Source organism: Gigantopelta aegis, chromosome 12, assembly GCF_016097555.1.
Source record: "Gigantopelta aegis isolate Gae_Host chromosome 12, Gae_host_genome, whole genome shotgun sequence".
Taxonomy (NCBI): domain Eukaryota; kingdom Metazoa; phylum Mollusca; class Gastropoda; order Neomphalida; family Peltospiridae; genus Gigantopelta; species Gigantopelta aegis.
Genome location: NC_054710.1, coordinates 48,433,860 through 48,456,304, shown reverse-complemented (window position 1 = coordinate 48,456,304; position 22,445 = coordinate 48,433,860). Strand labels below are relative to the sequence as shown.

General features: G+C 35.7%; 1 protein-coding gene across 1 annotated transcript; it reads right to left on the bottom strand.

Moving 5' to 3' along the window:
- Window positions 1–3,888: 3,888 nt before the first annotated feature.
- Window positions 3,889–20,933, bottom strand: LOC121386954. The gene is made up of 5 exons (XM_041518010.1): window positions 20,838–20,933; window positions 13,071–13,388; window positions 9,807–10,154; window positions 7,326–7,431; window positions 3,889–5,379 (listed from the first exon to the last, which is right to left on the bottom strand). Exons 1-5 carry the CDS (start codon window positions 20,917–20,919, stop codon window positions 5,331–5,333), a joined length of 903 nt encoding a protein of 300 aa, XP_041373944.1. The 5' UTR covers window positions 20,920–20,933; the 3' UTR covers window positions 3,889–5,330.
- Between the last annotated feature and the right edge of the window lie 1,512 nt (window positions 20,934–22,445).

Genomic DNA, 22,445 nt, shown 5'->3' with positions numbered 1-22,445 from the left:
TACACCGTAACATATTCAGAAACAACAAATACCAATATGGCAAAATCGTTTTAGAACGGATGTTATCTGGCCCATATCTATTTCAAACCATTTCTCACCACACAAGAAGTAAAATTATATAAATATAAACTATTACACACAATACTAAACTATTAGACTTAAAGTCTGCATTTTTTTGAGACATGAAAATCAGCGATCACCACCTGTACTTTTAGACATGGGATAACTAAGGAAATGCACGAAGTCGGGTAGATGCAAACATAATTAAATCTAGTGCCAACGTTAGATTTCACAAAATATGCGCTCCGACTACATGTGCAAGCCATACTTGTGATGAGTTTATAATATAAATTCATCACAAGGCTTATCAGTTTCACCCTTATTTCATTTTCTCTTTTTATTTCTTGGCGACAAAAACGTTTTATCTACATACGCCAATAATTATACAAATACATAAATTAATTACCCGTTTCAGTCCATTTTTTTATTATTGAAGACCTCGGATAAACACGTCTTGTCACGTGACTAGAGTATAGGGGTTTTCAGGTGTTAATTTCAGTGTTTAAAATATGCAAAACATGGGACCATAGAACAAGTTCCGTTTGGAGGGAATTGTGGTTTAAAGAGCATCAGTTTTTCAAAACGTTTCACTTACACGGTATTTATTTTGTATGAAGCCTACGGTGACTGCACCACTGATCTTATACATGTACTTTCTGTAAACAAAGCAAAACCAAATGTTTAGAACACCCCAGCATCCAAAAACATATAAAGAGTGAGTTGCTTGTTTTGGTATCTTCATAAACAAAGACAAACACTACTAAAATTGAGAGTTTATTTGATGAAACGAGGTAACGCCATGAAACACACAACAGCAATGCAACAATTGAAAATGAGCATAATCTAAAGCTAATCTTAGCTTGTGTATTTGAATATCTGTACAAAATGCAAGCGCTATTAAGTTATATTGCTGATTTAAATAAACGACAACACGTCTGTCAGTATAGAGAGCTCCGTTATTTAATTTTCGATTTTTGTTGCTAGTAGATGATCATTCATAGACTATTCAATGTTACGTTTTTAATAACATTTTAAAAATTCAATGAAAAAAAAATCGAAACTTCCAGAACATTATTATGTTAGTTTGTAAATTGCAGTATCGCAGTATTAAGTTTCATAATTGTCCGATCACGATTCCAGGAGAAGATAGACTTTTTCAAATTATAAATTTAAATTATTAAATATTTCTCTAGTAGTTTATGGAGACTGCAACAGAAGATCATAGTACAAAGTTTCAGAACAACCCAATCAAAACTACTGAAAAAAACTACTTTTAAATCTGAACATAAATTTAAAAGATTTTATACAAATTCATAAATTCAAAATTTCGAAAATCTCTTTTCAGTAGTTTGTGAAAACTGCCCATGAAATCAATTTTTGTGAGATTCAAAAGTATCAATCTAAAACTCTAGGAAAAAATAGACCCTGAAATTGTTGGTTTAATTGTGACAAAATGTAGATTTTATGTACTCATACTAAATAATTATTTTTGCTTGCGTCAATGTTTATTAATGGGGTAGGTAATGTACATTATCTTTTGATACTAGTTTATGAATAATAGCCCCTTCCTGGTTACACTAACTGCACGTTTGTTAAATTGCTGTCTTTAATGAGATACTCAAAACAAAAATGCATTAAAATATTTACGTCAAGTAGGATAAAATGAAAATAAAATATAATAAAATGAACGCTAGGCACCTGGATTAAAGTTCATCTAAAGAAAACATAACCATAACAAATCTAGCTATATACAATCTTCGATTTCAGTGTGCATGTAAAATACACGTCAATTAGTGGTATGCAACCATTCATATATAACACTATTTAGTTAAAGAAACAATAAAAAGTAAAATACTGGGGCTACTCCGAGAGCCATAGGGCTTATTATTATTATTGTTATTATTTTATTTATTTATTATTATTATTAGTAGTAGTAGTAGTAGTAGTAATAGTAGTAGTAGTAGTAGTAGTATGTTTTGCGGGGTTTTTAGGGGGAGGGGGAGAAACCTGGATTTGCCGAATACATGTGTGTCATAGCTGCTTTATGTTGTCTAGGGGTAATTCTTCATAATTTTATAAGGTGGGAGCGGGAGCGTTTGCAACCCATGGACAATAACAGAAATTAACCTCCACCACGGTTAGACTCAAATAGTCAAAAATGTAGATTTTCTTTCCATTTCTTGTAAAGCATTAGTTTTGCTTGTGGCAATGTTAATTCATACGGTAGGTACTGTATTGTCCATTTTATGAATATTAACCCCTTTCTAGGTCACACTAAAGTAGCATTTTTATTAACTCTTTGCACTTAATTGGATGTCCAAAACATGTACAAAAAGATTTTTGTCAAGTAGGATGAATTGAGCAAAACCAATCTAAACAAAATGAACCCTTGGCTCCCGTAATAAACCCACACAGATACTAACCCTTTCTTCTTCTTTAAAAAAAAAAAAAAAAAAAAAAAACGTAGATTTTCTAAAGCACTCATACTAAAAGCATTAATTTTTCTTGTGGCAACTTTTATTCATGAGGTAGGTACCGTGAAGTCCATTTCGATACAATTTTATGATTACTAATCACAACCACATGGCACTTTTGTTACATTTCTGCAATGAATGGGATATTAATATTTTAAAAAAACGCACACAAAGAAGTAGAATGGATGAAAAAACAACAACACCCAAATGAAAGGAAACCTTAAAACAACGTAAACCATCTAAAGTCGGTCCAAAGAATGCGTAATCATGAAACATCTAGCTATATACATAAAAAAAAGCAATGGAAACTATGTTAAAATATGTACCTAAAAATACAAACACTATTTAGTTGAAAAAACAATGAAGGGTAAAATACTGGATCAAGGTCGGGAGCCATATGCTCATTTTTAAATTTTATTTTTAAAATTTTGAACCTGGATTTGCTTAGGCAAACAAGTTATTTGCTGTTTTATGTTGTCTATTTATGTGGGGTTTTTTTCTCGTTTTTTTCGGGGGGGGGGGGGGGGGGGGGGGGTGTGCGTTGGCAATTCCAGATATTATAAAGTACTCATTCTAAAACCTTTGGTTTAATTGTGGTAGGTACCATTTCGATATGAGGTAGGTACCATTTCGATATGAGGTAGGTACCATTTCGATATGAGGTAGGTACCATTTTTCTTATGAATATTAACTCCATCCTGGTCACACTAACAACACAATTTTGTTAATTTTCTGCACTTAATGGCATATGCAAAAAAAACAAAAAAACCCCAAAAAACAACAAGTTGGATCAATTTAGAACAAATAAGTAACCATGAAAAATCGAGCTATTTGCATTCAAGAACATTTAATGCATAGTTAGAATATATGTTAAATAGTGACATGTACACATTGGTACATAGTTTCAAAACTTAAGTATGCTATTTTTATGTAATATGACAGTTTAAATGTATTCACACTTTGCATTTGGGAAAACTGCATGTACTGTTCACTGTAAAATAGTAGTGAAATGCGTGTGCTCATTCATATAGAGTATGGACACGTCGTGTCTATATTTAATAGGTAAACCTGACTTTATGGCATGTTTATATATGAGCAACAGTTGTACTGTAGGCTCGAAAACATAACGGTGAACAAATGCATATAGATCTGCGTAAATTAGTCAGAAATGTTTAACCTTGAGATAAAGTAGTTATAACTGGACAAAACATATTTTGCCAAGTTGTAGTCAAATACCAGAAAAGTTTAAAGTTTGTTTTTGTTTAATGCCACCACTAGAGAACACTGGCTTATTAATTATCGGCTATTGCATGTCAAACATTTGATAATTTTGTCATATAGTCTTAGAGAGGAAACACGCTACACTTTTCCATTAGTAGCAAGGGATCTTTTATATGGACCATCCCACAGAGCGGATAGCACATACCACGACCTCTGATATACCAGTCGTGATGCACTGGCTGAAACGAAAAATAGCGCAATGAGCAATACCAGATGATCACATTGCATGTTTTCATTTCCAATAAATCTTATTTCAATTTGATAAACTTTTTTTTACAATTTTGCATCAAAATTAGTTTTTGGGTAACAGGAAAAAGGACCAAGATTTGACTCTCTTGAATAGTGGAATAATTCATATGATGTTGCTCTTGAATGGTGAGATAATGTCCATTTCTTGCTGTGTAGTGTAGGTACTGAAAACATTAAAATAACATCAAGTATGAGGCATCTTTGTTTTCGGAAAAATATTTCTAACATATTTTTTTGGTATTTTGTAAGACACTTTGCAGCACTTACGTGAAAGCAACAGAAGGAATAATACTTTTTACTCGAAGCATATAGTTAAGTTTTAGGCCCATAGTTTTACTCACATACATTTATTTTTTATTAATTTGTTTTAAAACATTCTGAGTGTAAATAAATAAAACACTTCTTAACATATTGCCACTGAGGCAACTATGCTGATGTCACTGCCATCGTAAGATGTTTCCGGCAAATATAATTTTTTATGTGACTAAAATTACATATTAAATACATGTTCTGGTTTTGAATACCAGCGTCTGTATATCTATTGTAGGTGTCCTTAAGTTTGTAGCAGTTATTATTATTTTTTTTTTTTTTTTTGTAATATACATATTTTTTTCGTATCTACGTTCGAAATTATTGGATGGCGAAATCCATTTGGTATTATAAAAACATTAGGACAAAAATACCTGTATAATGGAACACTTAAATAAAGTGACTGCGAATGCAAATCTGCCTTTTATGTATTCATACTGTTTTACTGATTATAACTAACAATTAAGGCAAAACTGCCGTACTTCGCTGTTGGAGCATTTTGACGTATAATGTATACAGTTTATATGTTTTAAGACCCCCCCCCCCCCCCCCCCCTTAAACACACACGTTTTTGTTTCTAAACATGTTAGGAGTTTAATACAATAATGTTTTATATGAATTTTAACATTATTCATTGTACAGTTAAAAGCCAATTCATCAGTTACTGTTTTATGCAAATACACAATAGTTATGTTTGATAACTAATATAAAATTAGTGACAAACTGCATTATGGAACTGCAACTTTAGTCTAATTTGAGCTATAATTTATATAAAAATACCCCAACCAGATATAAAATACTGGAATGCTCAATAAAATATAAAACCTTGATTACTGATACAGTTCATACGAATGGAAAACAGAAAACTTGAATTCTAGCGTTAGCATGTTTCTGTCTTCCGTATTCAGGTACTAATTGCGAAAACATGCATGGTTGTGAGCTTAATTTTGGTTTCTGTTAGTTATTAGATTCGTTCTGGACATCTTCAGCTTTCTTCTTTATTTCCCTGTAAATAAATAAAAACTATGATTTATTCATAATATTACATATTTTGTATGGTTATATGGCGTTGGACATACGGTTAAAGAGACATTCCCGAGTTTGCTGCATTGTAAGATTTGTTCGACTAATAACATATTTCTACGATTAAAGTTACATATTAAATATATTTTTTTGTTTAGAATATCAGTGTCTGTATATCCAATGCGTTTCTGGTCGTTTTAATATTTTTAAGAAGCCCAAACTGGATTTTGTCTTCAAATAATTTCTTACATACGAAAAAAACTATGTTTTAGGAAATACTATGAAATTTAACCTAGTACATATATTAGAACGATCCGAAACACGTTTCATATACAGCCGCTAATATTTTATGCAGAAAAATATATTTGATATGTAATTACAATTTTTAAAAAGTCTCTGTTAGTCGATAACATATTAAAAATTGCAGCAAACTCAGGAATTTCCCTTTAAGGACCACACATATATTGAGAGAGAGAAACCCGTTGTCGCCACTTCCTGGGCTACTATTTTCAAGAAGTTACACCAATATATTTTCCACTGATGTAATCGACTCTTTAGAGTGTAATAAACTGGTTTTACAATTTTGAAATTTCTGATAGATTTTGTAAATAAAAATTGTACGTATTTGACCAGTTTGTATCGTTAAATCTATGAAGGAGACATGAATACAATGTATATGCTAGTATTGATCATTACTTCTTTATTAACGTGTAAACTAAGAAATTAGTGCAATGTCATTTGTTAATATAGCAAGACAAAATGAAACAACCTAAAAAAAATACAGTCTGCACGCCTGGATACTTCAGCCGTCTAACCATAGACTGTTGAACCGAAATGGGCAATACACAACTCTGTGTAAGAGGTCAGCCAATGACAGCTGGCCATGTTCTTAAAAAGTATTATTGTGGTTTGTAAATTAAGTTCTTGACCGATTTGAATGCAATTTTGCAGTTAGGTTACCAGGCAGTGTGTGCTGTATGTGGGCGGGGAGGTGGGGGTAATTATCGATGAAATAAAATATATTTCTGAGTATTAGGTGACAGTGTCTGCGTATGTATGGGTGGGGTGGGGTGGGGTGGGGTGGGGGGTAATTATTGTTATAATTAATTAACAGAAGTCTGTACAGCTATCATAGCTTAGCTTACAGTTATATTTATATTTATTATTATTATTATTATTATTATTATTAAAATGTCCCAGCTATTATAGTCAACATTATAGTCTCTTTAATAAATTTCCAACCGAAATGATGGCCTACATATAGGGCAAAACTTATTAGTTGTTATCATAGAAAATGTTCCAAAGAGAACAGTCAGTAGCAAAACACGACTAAATCGCCCTGGAAATCAATCTCTCAGGATCTGTATCTAAAACCTTGTGTGACACCCAATACCCGAAGGGTATTTTGTACTGGTGTGTCGTTAAACATTCATTCATTCTTTATTCAAATGTGTTCGTTCTTCGCTTTTACCATAACCGTAATGTTTTCCACAACATGACTCGTAGACAGTGTAGATGACCCCCTCCCGGTATCAAATCCTATAAACGCCAATATTTTTTTTTTTTAATGAGCAACAACTCCTCCTGTTTTAGGAAATCATTCCTGGATCAACATCGGTGTTGTTTATTAATAATTACATTTTCACTTTGATGCAAAAAAAAAAAAAAATCAAATTAAAGCAATGAAATTAACAAAATACATTTGGTTAAAAAGTTCAATCAAACATACTGATATTTAAGAATAAATAGCACACCCACTCAACTACTTCCTAATACCAACCCCCCACCCAACAACTACCCCACCAAAAATCAACTAAAAACAACATTTAATGTGTATGTTTCTTCAAATAATGCACACACAATCACATACGCACACACACACACACACACACACACACACACACACACACACACACACCTCTTAATTACCTCTTATAAAGTATCCACACAGTAGGAATAGCAAGAGCCAGAACAACAGCGATCACAATTCCCGATATAGCACCTGCACTTAAAGCAGACATGCGCTCTGGATAATCTAGAAAAATACAACACTGTCAATAAACACACTGCTATAAGACTTTCACCTAAGCCACCAGTTTTTGTTAACGTGGGTGTTGCGGGCATGATCTCCCAGAAAAGTTTGAAAACTAGATGTCCTTATTGCGTTCTACTAGTATTTTACATCAGGGAAAATGTTGGAAAATATCAGTAATATTTTAATTTAATATTCAGACTCAAGCTCCGCTGTGCCTGACGCACGCACGCACGGACACGCACACACACACACACACACACACACACACACACACACACACACACATACTTTAGTTGACATTACAAACATGGATGATGATGAGATGAATGGTGACGCCGCAGTATTTCGGTATGGGACTACTTGACAGGAGCGTTCTCCACGCTTGCTGTCAAGTGAGCTATCTCGGTATCAACTGTACACGGAGAAATTTCTGACTCATTTGTTTCGTAGACATGGAATGGTACATTTTCTTAAGCAACGGCTTTAACAGCATAGACAAAATAATTACAGTAGAATCTCACTGGGTCGAACATTGATGGGTCACCGTAATTTATTCGACCTATTGGCTCCTTGAAACCAAGCATTCGGCTATCTTAAGGTGTCTGTCACCAAATAAAATTTTAAGTAATGCAAAATAATGCAGTACGTTTTTAGCACTAATATAATCAAGGTTATTTTCATTTTATAAATCAACTGCAATTTGCACATTCATATATGTGTTACTGCCACTTGCAGCAACACCAGATGTTATCAACGGCTTCGCTGAAAGCAACACAAGGCAATCGTTGTCCTCTGCCTTTCAATTGGTTGTGTAAATGATTGCTTGGTTCTCAATTGCAAGCGAGTGAAATTGCTAAAACATCTTGTGAAGTGTCCAAGACATAAATGACAATACATTTAACATACGATTCACAATTTGTTCATTTCGCCTAAATGTAGGATATATAGTTGCTTCTTCAAATTTAATGGGTTACCGGTTCGAGGGAAAAATTGTTAAATACTCTGATTTCCCTGTGAGAGGGTTCACAGGAGAGAAGGCTAGTATTTGACCCAACTGCTGTTCGACCATTAAGTGCAAGATAAAATGGTTTACTTAACAATTTGGGACTTCGTTCTTGGTTTGAGTTTAGCCGTATATAATGTAGACCCTTCCGCGTGCTGTATTTTCTAGTGCAACCACATAACTACTGTGTACTGCAAACATTTGGCTGTAAAACGAGCACCGTTATGCCATGTCGTCATCTACATTGCATCATGTACTGCGCGTAAGGTTATATAACGTAATATAAATATTATATGCAATATATGGGTACATGTTTTTTTTAATATGCAGACCAAGTTGTGTAGCTATCTCTGAAACTTGCGTAGCGAATCACGACGTGATACTGAACAGAATGATTCTGATGCATGTAAACAGACCTTGACTGAGAATAGAAAGAAAGCTGCAACTGATGTTGGATTACCTGTAGCAAATCTGAAAATCATCGACATATACCGAGCTGCATATTCACAGAAAGCAGTTGTCATAGTTTTGTTTATTTGTGTGATACACTCCCACTTTGTGACAAACACCAACCCCATGACATATATATGGTGATGTAGGGTTACGCTCGACCCTCCAAAATATTATTAATGTCGCTAATTTGGTCAAACATGTTTTAGCCAAATTCAATTTCAGTTAACCAAATAAAAACAAAAATAAGATGCGTTGGTGGATGGAAGTGAAAAAAGACAGTCCAGTTCAGTTCATAGACAGATACTAAGTGAGTGTACAGATCCGATCTTTGATCAAATTGTCCACTGCAAAAAAAAATTTAAAAAAATTTGCCAACGCATGTCCGATAAAACTCAATGTGCTGCAGCTTTACTAAGTTAAAGACTGATACTCGAAAAATGTAAATGTCAGAGATGAAATCGCCCGAAGTGTATAGAATCGTATGTAACAGAATACCGAGATATTTAGATTGACGACAATGCCGCTGAGTACCTGTATGAACCATTTACGTGCACACATAGACGTGCAGACGTTGGCGGGAATTACAAAATAAGTAAAAAATAATAAGTGAACAACCAAAAGTCAAAACAACAATATGCCGGTAGATCGAAAGTAGCATGCAATTTTCTTATTAGCCAAATATGTTCGCCAAATTTTATTTTAATTTGTATTTGGCGAACTGGCGAACAACAGCTTAAACCTCGGTGGTATAGTATAATAATTAGGAAACGTGCCAAACAATGTAAAACAAAAACCCCTGAAATTTCAGTTACACAGATGTTTTCTTAGGTGATTAAATCAATTCTCAATGTTGTTCCATACTTTATCTGACATTTGATAAATAGGATTTTTTAACAAAATATCTTATTGTCATACTTACTCTGAATGTTCAGTTGTATCTTATTTGAGATAACAGCAGGGACACTCCGGTTTACCATCAAGCTGTTTGTTGCAGCACAGAACACCTTCTGGTCCTGGTCTTGTCTGCGAGCTGTATACGTCAGATTGATTGATGTGATTCTGTCTGAGGTGGTCGTGTTTCCTGGAATACCTGGTAGTGACTCGTTATTGCCTGGTGACACCTCTCTGTACCACGTGACTTGGGAGACACTGGGAGCTGGTTTGGCTCCTTGTATGACACAGGTAAAAACGGCTGGGTTTCCTTCTGTGATGCTAACTGAATCTGACATTGATTCAGATATTTCAATGCTGACATTGTTCACTGGAGCTGAAAAGTGAAAAGTAATCAAGTTTATTATTATAATCTTCTCGTTCACACACCGAGTGTATTATTATAATATCCACTAAAACCTAGTGAACTATTTTAGTTCCCTCTGACTGCATCACAATGGGCTATTCAGTGTGGGACACTGACAAATATATCCACTGAAACCTAGTGAACTATTTTAGTTTCCTCTAACTACAGTGCAATGAACTATTCTGTGTGGGACTCTTAACAAAGTTTACAGTGGTCCTACAGGACAGGCTCTGGATAAAATAACTGATCAAGTAAATTTTAAAATGTTGGGAGAGACATAAACAATTGTAATGTATCCTGGAAACAGGAATACGGTATCTTGTAGAAGACGAAATTGGGTTAATCAACTAAGTATAACAGCTTAACATAGTCCAGTTAAGCAAGTAGATTTTCGTTGAAAAAACAATACAAATATTGATAAATGCTTTCTTATATTTTTCTGTGGTGATCACAGGTACGTTGACCTTTTGTAAATTATTTGTTATCGTTATTACCAAGTTACAGCATTGTCCGTAAATCATGAAAATAATGTGTCATTACATTATTGCGTTGGGGCAGGTGCACACTAAAAAGTGGGGGTTATTTTTTATTTATTTTGTCTTGCAAATGCAACTTATAAAATACATTGCAAAAAAAAGAAGAAAAAAGAAGAAGTTATTTTCACAGAATTTACATTCGTTTTAGCTAACTTCAATTAAACAATAGCAGTTGGCATTTCTTTTTAGGCAGGGGGCGCGATTTAGCTCATTGGATTGAGGGCTCATCTGAGATGCTTGTGTCGCAGCATCGAACCACCTCAATGGATCCATTCAAGTGATTTTTTCTCGTTCCAACCAGGGCACCACAACTGGTCAAAGGCTGTGGTATGTGCTTTCCTGTCTGTGAGAAATTGCATATAAAAGATCCCTTGTTGCTAATGGAAAATGTAAAGGGTTTACTCTGATGACTAAGTGTCATAATTACTAAATGTCCGATATCAAATAGCAGATGATTCATTAATCAATGTGCTCTAGTGAAGTCGTTAAACAAAACAAACTTTCTTTAGTTAGCCAACACATCTTCTTCTCCATACTAGTTCTCCAGTCCTTTGAGTGCAGGAAAGTACCTCTGATTTGACTGCAAATATGAAAATCTATTACCATTTCTGTTAGCCTTACCTCCAGTGAACTGATCAAGGTAATAATTCATAAGCTCTTCACTTTCATCAGTATTGGCAACAATTTGTATTTTGAACTGACATATAAATTAATGGTGTTCTAATAGTTCACCACATAATTTCTTTATGCCATGAATGGGTTTCGTTAATTGACGAATTACGGACATCATAGTTTGATCAGAACTGTTTACTTTCTGGGCACTAAACTCATTTACAGCATCAGTAACTGACGTAGGACCGCTTTTCGACACGTTTTAACATTGGGACATCAATAACTCATTTACAGTAGCATCACCATCAACAATGAATACAGAATTCACTATATCCATATTTTTGGTATGCTTGGGTGACTGACCATGATTAAATAGATGGGATTCAAAACATTTACCTACAAAGGATCCTGCTTTGACTTAGCACTATACGTGAAACAATAACATCGTTCAGATACCAGTAGCTCGAGAGTATACTTATTATCTCCAGGTCGACCCGTTTAATATTTTTATAACTCACGTTTTTACTTCTACAATATCAAGTTCAGTATCATGTTCAGGTGTTTCCTCTTGAATTCGTCGTCAGGACTAAGTATATGTGATAAACCACTGTTCAACAGAACCGTATGCTTACATGCAAGCCTGTTTTCGTCGTCTACACACAGTTGGAAACAATACCCCTCGCGTTCTACCACGAACATCTCACACATAGTGAGCCACTCAAAATATGCACCTTTTACTTCAGAGTGATTTGAACATGCATCAAATAATTTTTTTTAATTTGTATCATATTTTGTACCATACTGAATCGCAAAATATTCCAGGAGTGTTTCTACGAGTAGACTTCGAAAAAAAAAAAACATTGTTAAAGATAATTGGTATTAAGTAATGAACATACACGTAGTACATACACACACAAACATTAAATGTTTGACATCCAATAGCCGATTTTTAGTTAATCAATGTGCTCTAATGGTAGTCGGCATCACGTGGGGAAAAAAAAAAAAATCATGACCCAAACTTTGATTTGTTCTTATTTTTACATAGAAGTCCTGGAAGCATTTCTACACAGAAAAGAAGTTTGTTTTGTTTAACGATACATCTGGAACACATTGATTAATTAATCAATGGCTATTGGATGTCACACAAAGTGTCAATGTAAAACTGTCAAAATGGTAGGTGCATATTTTAACTCGTCCATCGGAATTTTTACTCGCATTTGGCGAGTGGGCGAGTACTATCTGCACCCCTGCTGGGCAACTCTCCTCACTATTCAAAGCCCTTGGAATTTTTCAGCTGAATTCAACAGGCTTTATTTTATAACACACTGGCATTTGTACTTTGCTAGCTAATTCCCACACCCACCAAACCCCTGGGCATAATGTCCAAACCTGCGTGGCCTCTTCCCCCTGGACGTAATGTCCAAACCTGCGTGGCCTCTTCCCCCTGGGCGTAATGTCCAAACCTGCGTGGCCTTTTCTCCCTGGGCGTAATGTCCAAACCTGCGTCGCCTCTTCCCCCTGGGCGTACAGCTTCATGTATTACACCTATGCGAAATGTCAAGATAAATAGTGCCAGCAGTGATCAGAAATATACATTGAAAAACTTGTCTTGAAATTTCCCAGATATGCCCACTTTCAGGAATGGAATATTTAGCAGTTCCCCAAAATGTTAAGGAATTTAAGCAGGCGTACACTCCTTATCTAAATTACCTCTCTAATTCAACTCTATAAAACTTACAATGCACTTCTAACTGGAAAACGTTGCTTTCATCGTCTGAACCATGTGCGCATACCCAGTTATCATCATCTACAAGTCTGACACTGCTTATTGCCACGTTGAAGACTACGGTTGTTCCGCTGCCACCAGTACATCCACAGTAGTAACCAGCAGCAGAAGCAAGTTGACGACAGGTCGACAGTAATGTACAAACAGAAACCTGTTTTCTAATAAAACTGACAGGATTCTGGATGTCAGCTTTTGGTGACACACTGCACTGGAAGGTGTAGTTTTCATTCAGCACAGCTTTAACAGGACCGCTGATGTTCAGAACAACACCTGCAATTCATTAACAAAACATAACGATATAAATTATCCAAAACATAAGCCATTTGTTATATTGTGGAGTAGAGGAAACGCTGGTTATCAGCTTGGTACGGAGACACATAAGTTAAAGGTGAATGCAGACCTGGTAACCGTTAATTTATATGAATGGAAATGGTGAATATAAATATAAAACGTCCCCAAGTGAACAATATCGATTTTCATTTATAACACGGAGGTGTAAATTGGTAACTGTACCTAGTAATTGCACTTGAACATTATATGATTATGATAAACGTGGTAAATTAATCAATTGAAAAAAAAACACCTTAAATATTACATTAAAAAAGGTTGTAATATATATATATATATATATATATATATATATATATATATATACAGTGTCATATTAGTAAAGATGTTGATGTTGCTGATTTTATTTATAGACAAATATGTTGGTGATGGTAATAGTATTCGAATAATAGAATGGCGATTGCTCAAAAGCCATATGGCTATATTATAGCTCATTTGAAAGCTTATTATGTTTAGCATATCACAGGCCCTGGTGTATTGACCAAATATGGTTACTTTTTTTTTTAAATGATGTCAGGTGACTCCAGTGCATTCTTATTTACAAAAACACATATTTTCAAATAAATAGCTATATCTCTTATTTTCATTTTCGTGATCAGCAAATGTTTCAAAATAATAAAAAATAACCTTTAAATTCCAATAATCATGACAATTATATAATAATTATTTGCTACACTTTTTTTTTTTTAAATTAGCATCATTCATAAAACACTTTTTTAAAAATATAAAATGTGTCCATAGTTTTCTAATTTTCTTTTCTTAAAATTGGTCCCAAACGCTATTATATGTTATTTCTGTACAAAATACACCCACTAATTTTATCGAGTATAGATCATTAATTAAAAAAATTAAAGCATCCAACCCCCGTTCTGTCCCGGCGAGGTAGTCCATATTGTTGGATTGTGTCCGCAGGACCGTGTGTTTGAACCTTAATTGGATATAGACACATTAGACACTTACAAGTAAGGCTAAATTTAACCGGCCTCAGTGGTGTAGTTGTTAAGTCATCAGACATCAGGCTGGTAGGTACATGATTCGTTTCCTGGTACTGGCTTCCACCCCCAGCGAGTTTACCGACTCGGTGGGTAGGTGTAAGGCCACTATATCGACTTCTCTCTCACTAAAGACTAACCAACATCCCTAGACAGACAGCCCAGATAATTCTAATTGAGTTCAGCGAAAGTTACAAATAGTTCCATACTTTCCAGTAGCGTAAATATTCGTTGTGGGGCTGGGGTATGTGACGGAAGTCAATTGTTTCGTGAACCCTGTTGAGTCCTCCTTTGTAAGTGATGGTATTGACATACGATTATTTTGTGAACCCTATCAAGGCCTCCTTTCTATATTGATGGTATTGACCTACGATTATTTCGTGAACCCTGTCGAGGCCTCTTTCTCCAGTGATAGTAGTGAGTTACGATTATTTCGTGGACCCTGTTGAGGCCTCCTTTCTGCAGTGATGGTATTGAGCCACGATTATTTCGTGAACCCTGTCCAGCCCCTGCCACATACCGATATTATAGACAAAGAACATTCAAAAAGAGGCCTATTCCCGTGGGCATAGTTTTCCGGGGGCTATAGTGCAAGTTGACAAGAACAATGAACAATTCAATAACAAGCTGTTTTCACTTTACCAGTGTGATATATACTACTCAAAAGAATTAAAGGGTCAGACGATATTTTCAACATTATTTTCTGACTGTCAATTATATTAGCTAGACCATAATGTCACGCATGGTATTGTTCCATTTTCACGAAAGTGGGTCTAAGCAACCCATAAATGAATTAAAATCCACTGTCGTTGACACTGTCGAATAGTTCTAATGGCGAAAACATGCTTACATTTGTACGTAAATTAGGGCGAAAGCGAATGGTCTGCTAAGTGCCCATAACTTGCTTTTTCACAAAGCGCTTCATTTGCATGCTTTGCATGTGTATTCCATGTTCCCAATGCTGAATTTCCGTATAATTGGAGCTTGCGTTCGTGTACGGTGCACACTCCAAATTCGACAATGGTACGACGTCAACTGACTATTGAAGATCGAGGAAGGGCTATTGCTTGGCTTCAGGATGGCAATACGCAAAGAAATGTTGCTCTGAGACTTGGTGTCAGTCAGAGTGTCGTTGGCCGACTGTGGCAACGGTACCAAGCAACGAATTCTGTTCGAAATCGTCCACGTTCGGGAAGACCCCGAAGCACTACAAATAGAGAAGACCGCTACATCACCAATATGGCTCTACGTCAACGCACAACCACTGCACGCCGATTACGTGACAATCTGCGGACTGCGACTGGAACTCGAGTGTCTGATCAAACCATACGCAATCGTCTGAGAGCCAATAATCTACACTGCCTTCGCCAGGCTGTTCGACCACCACTCCTACCACGTCACAGAACGGCCAGACGTCACTGGTGCACACTTCATCTGCGGTGGCAACGTGTTCAGTGGGGCCGAGTGATGTTCACTGATGAGTCCAGGTTTAGTCTCCAGTTCAACGATGGTCGGGTTCGTGTCTACAGACGTCCTGGGGAGCGCTTCGCTGACGTTAACGTTAGACAACGTCACCGGTTCGGTGGTGGCAGCGTCATGGTGTGGGGCGGCATCTCTATCCACCACAGGACCCCCCTCTATGTGGTGGATGGCAATCTGAATGGAATCCGCTATCTGAATGAGATTATCCGGCCGTTGGTTCTCCCAGGCCTTCAGCAGATTGGCGGCGGGGCAGTTCTGCAGCATGACAATGCCAGACCCCACCGCGCCAGGGTGGTAACGGACTTTCTCAGACAACAAGGTATCGCCAGGATGGATTGGCCAGCATATTCGCCTGACTTGGCCCCAATAGAGCACGCCTGGGACGAATGAGGCAGGAGAGTTCGGGATAACCATGCCCCTCCGGCCAACCTTCTTGATCTGGGTCAACTTCTTATGGCAGAGTGACAGGCCATTCCCCAAGAGTTCTTCACACGTCTGATCAACAGCATGAGGCAACGATGTGTCGAGTGTATTCGCGCCAGGGGTGGATTCACACACAATTAAACGAATGTTCTAATGTGTAAAATCCATGTTTGACAACCTTCAACTTTGACAGCATGTCATGTGACTTTCTTGTATACAGTGACGTTTATTTGTGTGTCTTTTTATAAATATGGAACAATAAATTAAATTTTTGGTGTAGTTTACATCATCAATCTAATACACTCTGAAACTTATTTGGTTATAAATTTTTGACCCTTAAATTATTTTGAGTAGTATATAGTTTAAAAATTCTGTAAACATAATATTCGTGTTCACACAAACTGTAATAATACTGAAAGCATAGATCGTTAAACACTCTATAATATAAGCAAACAGAAGCCCTTTTGCATTATTATTATTATTATTATTATATATATATATATATATATATATATATATATATATATATATATATTATTTTTTTTTTTTTTTTTTTTTTTTTTTTTAGCAAAACGGTATAATTTAGATCCACCACTTCACACAACAATTATTCACCATGTTCGTAGCGAACGAACAACAAAGCGCCTGAAATATAAATAGTTATTTACTTAATTAGTAAAAATAAGTATTTTCTTTATGATGTGTGAACTGCATGGAAACTGGTAGTATTGGGAGTTGATCGGTTACCACCGGTTTCAAGACAATAAATGAATGTTACAGAATGCACTCTTATAATGAAATGCGTTGATTTTTGACTCGATATAGGCCTACAGGTTAGAACATTTTACAAAAGGTGCTCGTGGTGCCTAATTTTTTGGGGGTTTGGGGGGCAGGCTGAGTTTTGCCGAATTAAACGAAAATGCTGTAATCTTGATAACATTTATTCATATTAGCATTACCACCAAAACATTATATAGGGGTGGCAACTATTCACTACGCATTTTTACATGGATTACAATTAATTTTGCTGGTAGAATGATGGAAATACATACTAAAATGGTCTCAGGTTAGCACATTTTGTACATATGGGGTTTTTTTTCGTTTTTGCCCGAATTTGAGGACTTACTCCTGCATTAGAGGACATTTGCCCCCCTCCCCCCCCCCCCCCCCGTCCTTGAAATAAATGTTGTTTTTCAAGTATTTGTTTTGACACTGTCAGGGTTGAGGTGCCCTGATTAATCGCCATACAAAATATTAATTAGAATACAAGTTAAATACTAGAAGTGTATGGCAGGACTTCTAGAATGTTTATAAAATCCACAGGCTACTAGCCACGATTAAAAATCGACAAGCCCTACTTTACAATAAATACACTTTTACTACTAATAATAATCAGGGATGTATCACCTAAAGTGGTAGATAGAGCTAAAAAAACACTACGTTTGGGTGGTGGGAGTGGGGTTATTATATATATATTTACAAATTAAGACTTAAATGCAGCATTTGACAACTTTTTTCACTAGCCGTCGGGCATGGTAATAGTAGTTATTTACTAGCCCAACATTGTAGATCAGTAGTCCTGCAGTATGGTAAGACAAATGCTAATAATAGTAGTAGTAATAATACTAATAATGTAATGATCATAACAGTCAGCATACTACAAAGGCCAAGTAAAAAAAAAAAAGAGTCCTGCTACATGACCCCTCACCCCCCCCCCCCAAAAAAAAAGGTACTGTAGGTAGGAAGGAAAAACTTACTATGTTTTTAAATCTTGTTTCCCCATTTTCGATTCGAGCTAATACGGTATTTGGTGAATAATATTCCAGATTATTATTTTAAAAGCTGTTTCTAAGCAGAATGATTTAATAATTTTCTAGACATAAAAAGTCCAAATTTTGTTCAACCACAATCTGTAATTTAAACACCACCCACATCTAACACTGTACTGTGATATTATTAACTATGATGACACTAAAAGAACATCATAATGTGTCCATTGAAAAGAGAAAAATAGAAAAGTTTATTAACAAATCTGACAAAGTTTAATAGGGCTTGAAATAAAGAAGTAAAATATGAACTTTTATTTCTGAGAGAGAGAGAGAGAGAGAGAGAGAGAGAGAGAGAGAGAGAGAGAGAGTTGTATTAAACAACGTGCCAAACACATTTTAATTACGGTTATATTGGCGTCGGACATATGGTTAAGAACCACAAAGACCCAAGAGAGGAAACCCGCTGCCGCCACTCATTGGACTACTTCTACCAAAAAAGCAAGGGTTCTTTTATATTCACTTTCCCATAGATAAGACAGTACATACAATGGTCTTTCATATACTAGTCGTAGGGCATTGGCTGTGACGGGAGTTTTGAAACATATTTATAAAGGTGTTGTTTTGTTTTGTTTTGTTTGTTTTTTTAAATAAAGAGAAGAGATGCGGGGTGGGGTAGGAAACGTCCCATACTGAATCGTAAGACTAATAATGATTTGAAAAATAAAGCAGGTCGGTTATGACAACACAAAGAAATCAGAAATGATCAAAGCTACTTTGATGTTCTGCAGTTCATGTATGAGTTGTCTATTTCATTCTTGAGAGAGAGGGTCTTAAACATATGGACACTTCGCCATAATCCTCTTTTTTTCTATTTATTTTAATATGAACACAAAAATGGGCAATGAATTAGGGCTCCCCAACTCTAAATCACACAATCTTTTCCTGGGGCAAAAAATAAATAAATAAAATTGAAAATAAAATAAAATGTATGGTAAGGTGAGGTGAGATAAGGTAAAATAAAATAAATTATATATCACAAACTGAACCCACCCTCCCCCCCTAAAAAACCCACCAAAAAAATCCAACTCCTACCAAAATGTTTGTTAAAACGTAGTAGTAGTAGTAGTACGAGTAGTAGTAGTAGTAGTACGTAGTAGTAGTAGTGGTAGTAGTAGTAGCAGTAATATGGAATATGTTTTGTTTCATCTGAAATCGTACATAAATCGTATTCGTAAACTATTTAAAAAAAAAAGAAAAAAAAGGGCATTAGCTATCTGATTCCGTTCCGTTCCGATCCGGTCCGCGTTTTACCAACACTCCTAGAAATAGAAATGTTGGTGTGTGAAGAGTTAGGACCTCTAAGATGCCAGCATGTTTTGTTGTTGTTTTTGTTTTTTGTTTGTTTTTTGTTTGTTTGTTTTTTTAATTTTGATCATTAACCACGTATGATCAATGTGTAGAAATGTTGAAAGAAATATTGGCTTTGAGTGTCGAATTGTCTTGGTGCCCACACATAAAATCACCTTGCCCTGAATTTGTATTTTATTTTGTTTTGTTTTTAATTATTATCTTTAAAAAATAAAAAATTCTACCACTGTTTATCAGGTTATGGTTGCAAAACTTGTTTCTCCTTGTTTATAGCTGCACATATGACTAAACTTCATCTTCCCATTAAATCATATTATATAATTGGTAAAATTCACAAATTATCACACAAACTGTTCCAAACAGAACAGTAGCAGCATAATACTATGTTGTTATGCAAATCACGGGTGTAGGAAGCGGGCAGATAATAGTACCGCTGACAACATAAAAACCAAAACAAATTAAAATTAAGTTTACTTCCAATTTTCAGTCTTTCAAAATTACAGCAAGTCTATCTATTAAGAAAAAATCAAAAAATCAAAAAGAATCTGCATTTTTGTACGTTTATCTATAAAAAAAGAAAAAGAAAAAGAAGAAGCGCTCAACAACCAACAAAGTAGGCCCCTATAGTTACAGGTCCGTAGGAACCGGGTTGGCCGGGGGTGGGAGCTGGAGAATGTTGTGGGCCGTCCCATATATTATGTACGTCCTATTCCATATACATAACTAAAAAAATGGCTTGTGACCCCCCCCCCCCCCAACCCACAATAATTGGTGCACCCCCCCCCCCCCCCCTTTCGCGATACACACCACATATTGTGAGATAAGACTTGCGCCGTCCCTATGAATGTGCCAGACACATATTTTCTTTCCCCATGCAAACCTCAACGATGTCGGCAATCGTCAATCGTCATGTTAATTACGTCACATACTTTGGGGGCTTCCACCCCTTTTAAAGAGTATTCCATTATTAAAAAAAAAAAAACAGAATAAAAAAAAGAAAAAAAAAGAAGCAAAATGGCAGACGGGGAAAAATTACATTGTTCTTTACGTAGATCTGAGCGAAGTCGATATCTATAGGTGACATGGCTACATTCTAGTATGTAGAATCTGTATCATTATAATAGATTTTACTTTCACGATTTGTGTCTGAACAAAATGTGTGTGTGTGTGTGGGGGGGGGGGGGGGGGGGGGATCTAACAGTAATTAAAGGTAGGAGAGTAATTTATCGTAATTGTTAACAATGTAGTTCGGGTATTAGCGAAATATAACACTTGCAACTTTGAGAATGCGTCTTTACTGTTAACCTCAGAACCATAGTGAAAGACACTAAACTCACCCAGATAAACACGAGTGTTCAGCAAGAATACGAACAGAAACAATATCTTTCCACATGACAAAGTGACGAACTTCGAAGCCATAAACCTGTTAGCAGAGTCCGTAGCGCCACCTGCATTGCTATATCAAAACGAGGCTGGGCGCTGTAAACGAACCATTTTTTGCCATTAAAATTTTTTTTCACTCTCTTTTAAAATGAAGAAAACAATTCAGAATGGGTCGCAACTTTTGTTAGTGTCGGTATTTGTGGTCACCAGAGGTTGTAGAGTGGACTGTAGGCTACTTCTTTTTTATATATTTTAATAAATATTATATAAAATTATTTAAGCCTATTGAAGCTTGTATTCACACCGTGTCAATCTGAATTATTAAAACATTATTTTAAGCGTCCATGAAAAACCCCACAAAACAAACACATAAACAAACCACCCGTACATTTTCGTCCTCGAGTTTCATAATACCAAGAAAGTAAAGGGATATTTGTTTAATTACACATTAGCTATTTCCAACATAGTTATTTTGTCAATAGACGAAACATAGGTTAACAATGTAACAGCGTGGTATGTTTATATGTAGGTTTACCTACTCAGGATAATACATAGGCCTACCACTACCTTTGATTTATCAGTGGTTGGAGCGGGAAAAAAAAATAATTGAGTATCAAAGTCAATCTATCCCATGACCCAATTTATACCTCAGACGACTCCCTACCACCGAGTTACATCCTGCTCCTGTCAGAGCACCAGGTGTTGCATATAGCAGCTTGAACCACACACAACGATGATTTTATTTGGTTTGATTTCGTAAAATCCAAGTACCCTTTAAGTTGAAGATATCAATCCGTTGGAAATTAGACATTCTGTAAAATGCTTTATTACCCTCCTGGTGAAGATATAACGGTGTCGTACAAATTGGTGCGTATTACAAACTGCATTTTGATTTGTCAAAAGGGAACAGAGTCAATTTCGATTGGTTGTACAGCGACTGTATTAGCATAACGGGACTATTTTTTTTACTTCATAGTTAATGTCACGGTCAGTAACATCCCACAACTTTTATTACAAATGTCATTCACCGATTCAGCAATGTCATTCATTAAACGTCTGATGTAAACCTGACAACGCGAGAAATAATTTTCAGTACAAATAAAAATAAAATAATGAACAACATATTTATTTTCACAAAACGAACGATTAATATATGCTTTAAAAGAAAATACATGCCAAATACATTTTTTTATTACCGTGACAACATAATATCGTCTTCTACAGGTTCGCAATCAACAATACGGCCACACCGATTAATGTCAATAGTTTAGTAAAAATTGATGGAAAGATTAAGGGCAGAGTAATTTCAACTGTGAAACCACCTGGAACCTCTCGCATGTTTAACATAAAAACTTACTTTGGTGACGTCAGGCAAGCATCTCATTACCGGTTGAGCCTTGCGCTGGACACTTTTTGTCTCTCCATCCATGGTATCCCTAACAATGTCTATGAAGAACTGTTTAAGGATGACTTTTTCGACGAACCAACTGATATTTCGGCTGATCAGTTCGATGATTCATCAAATATCGACAGTTACATCCAAACATATCGAAACCAAAACA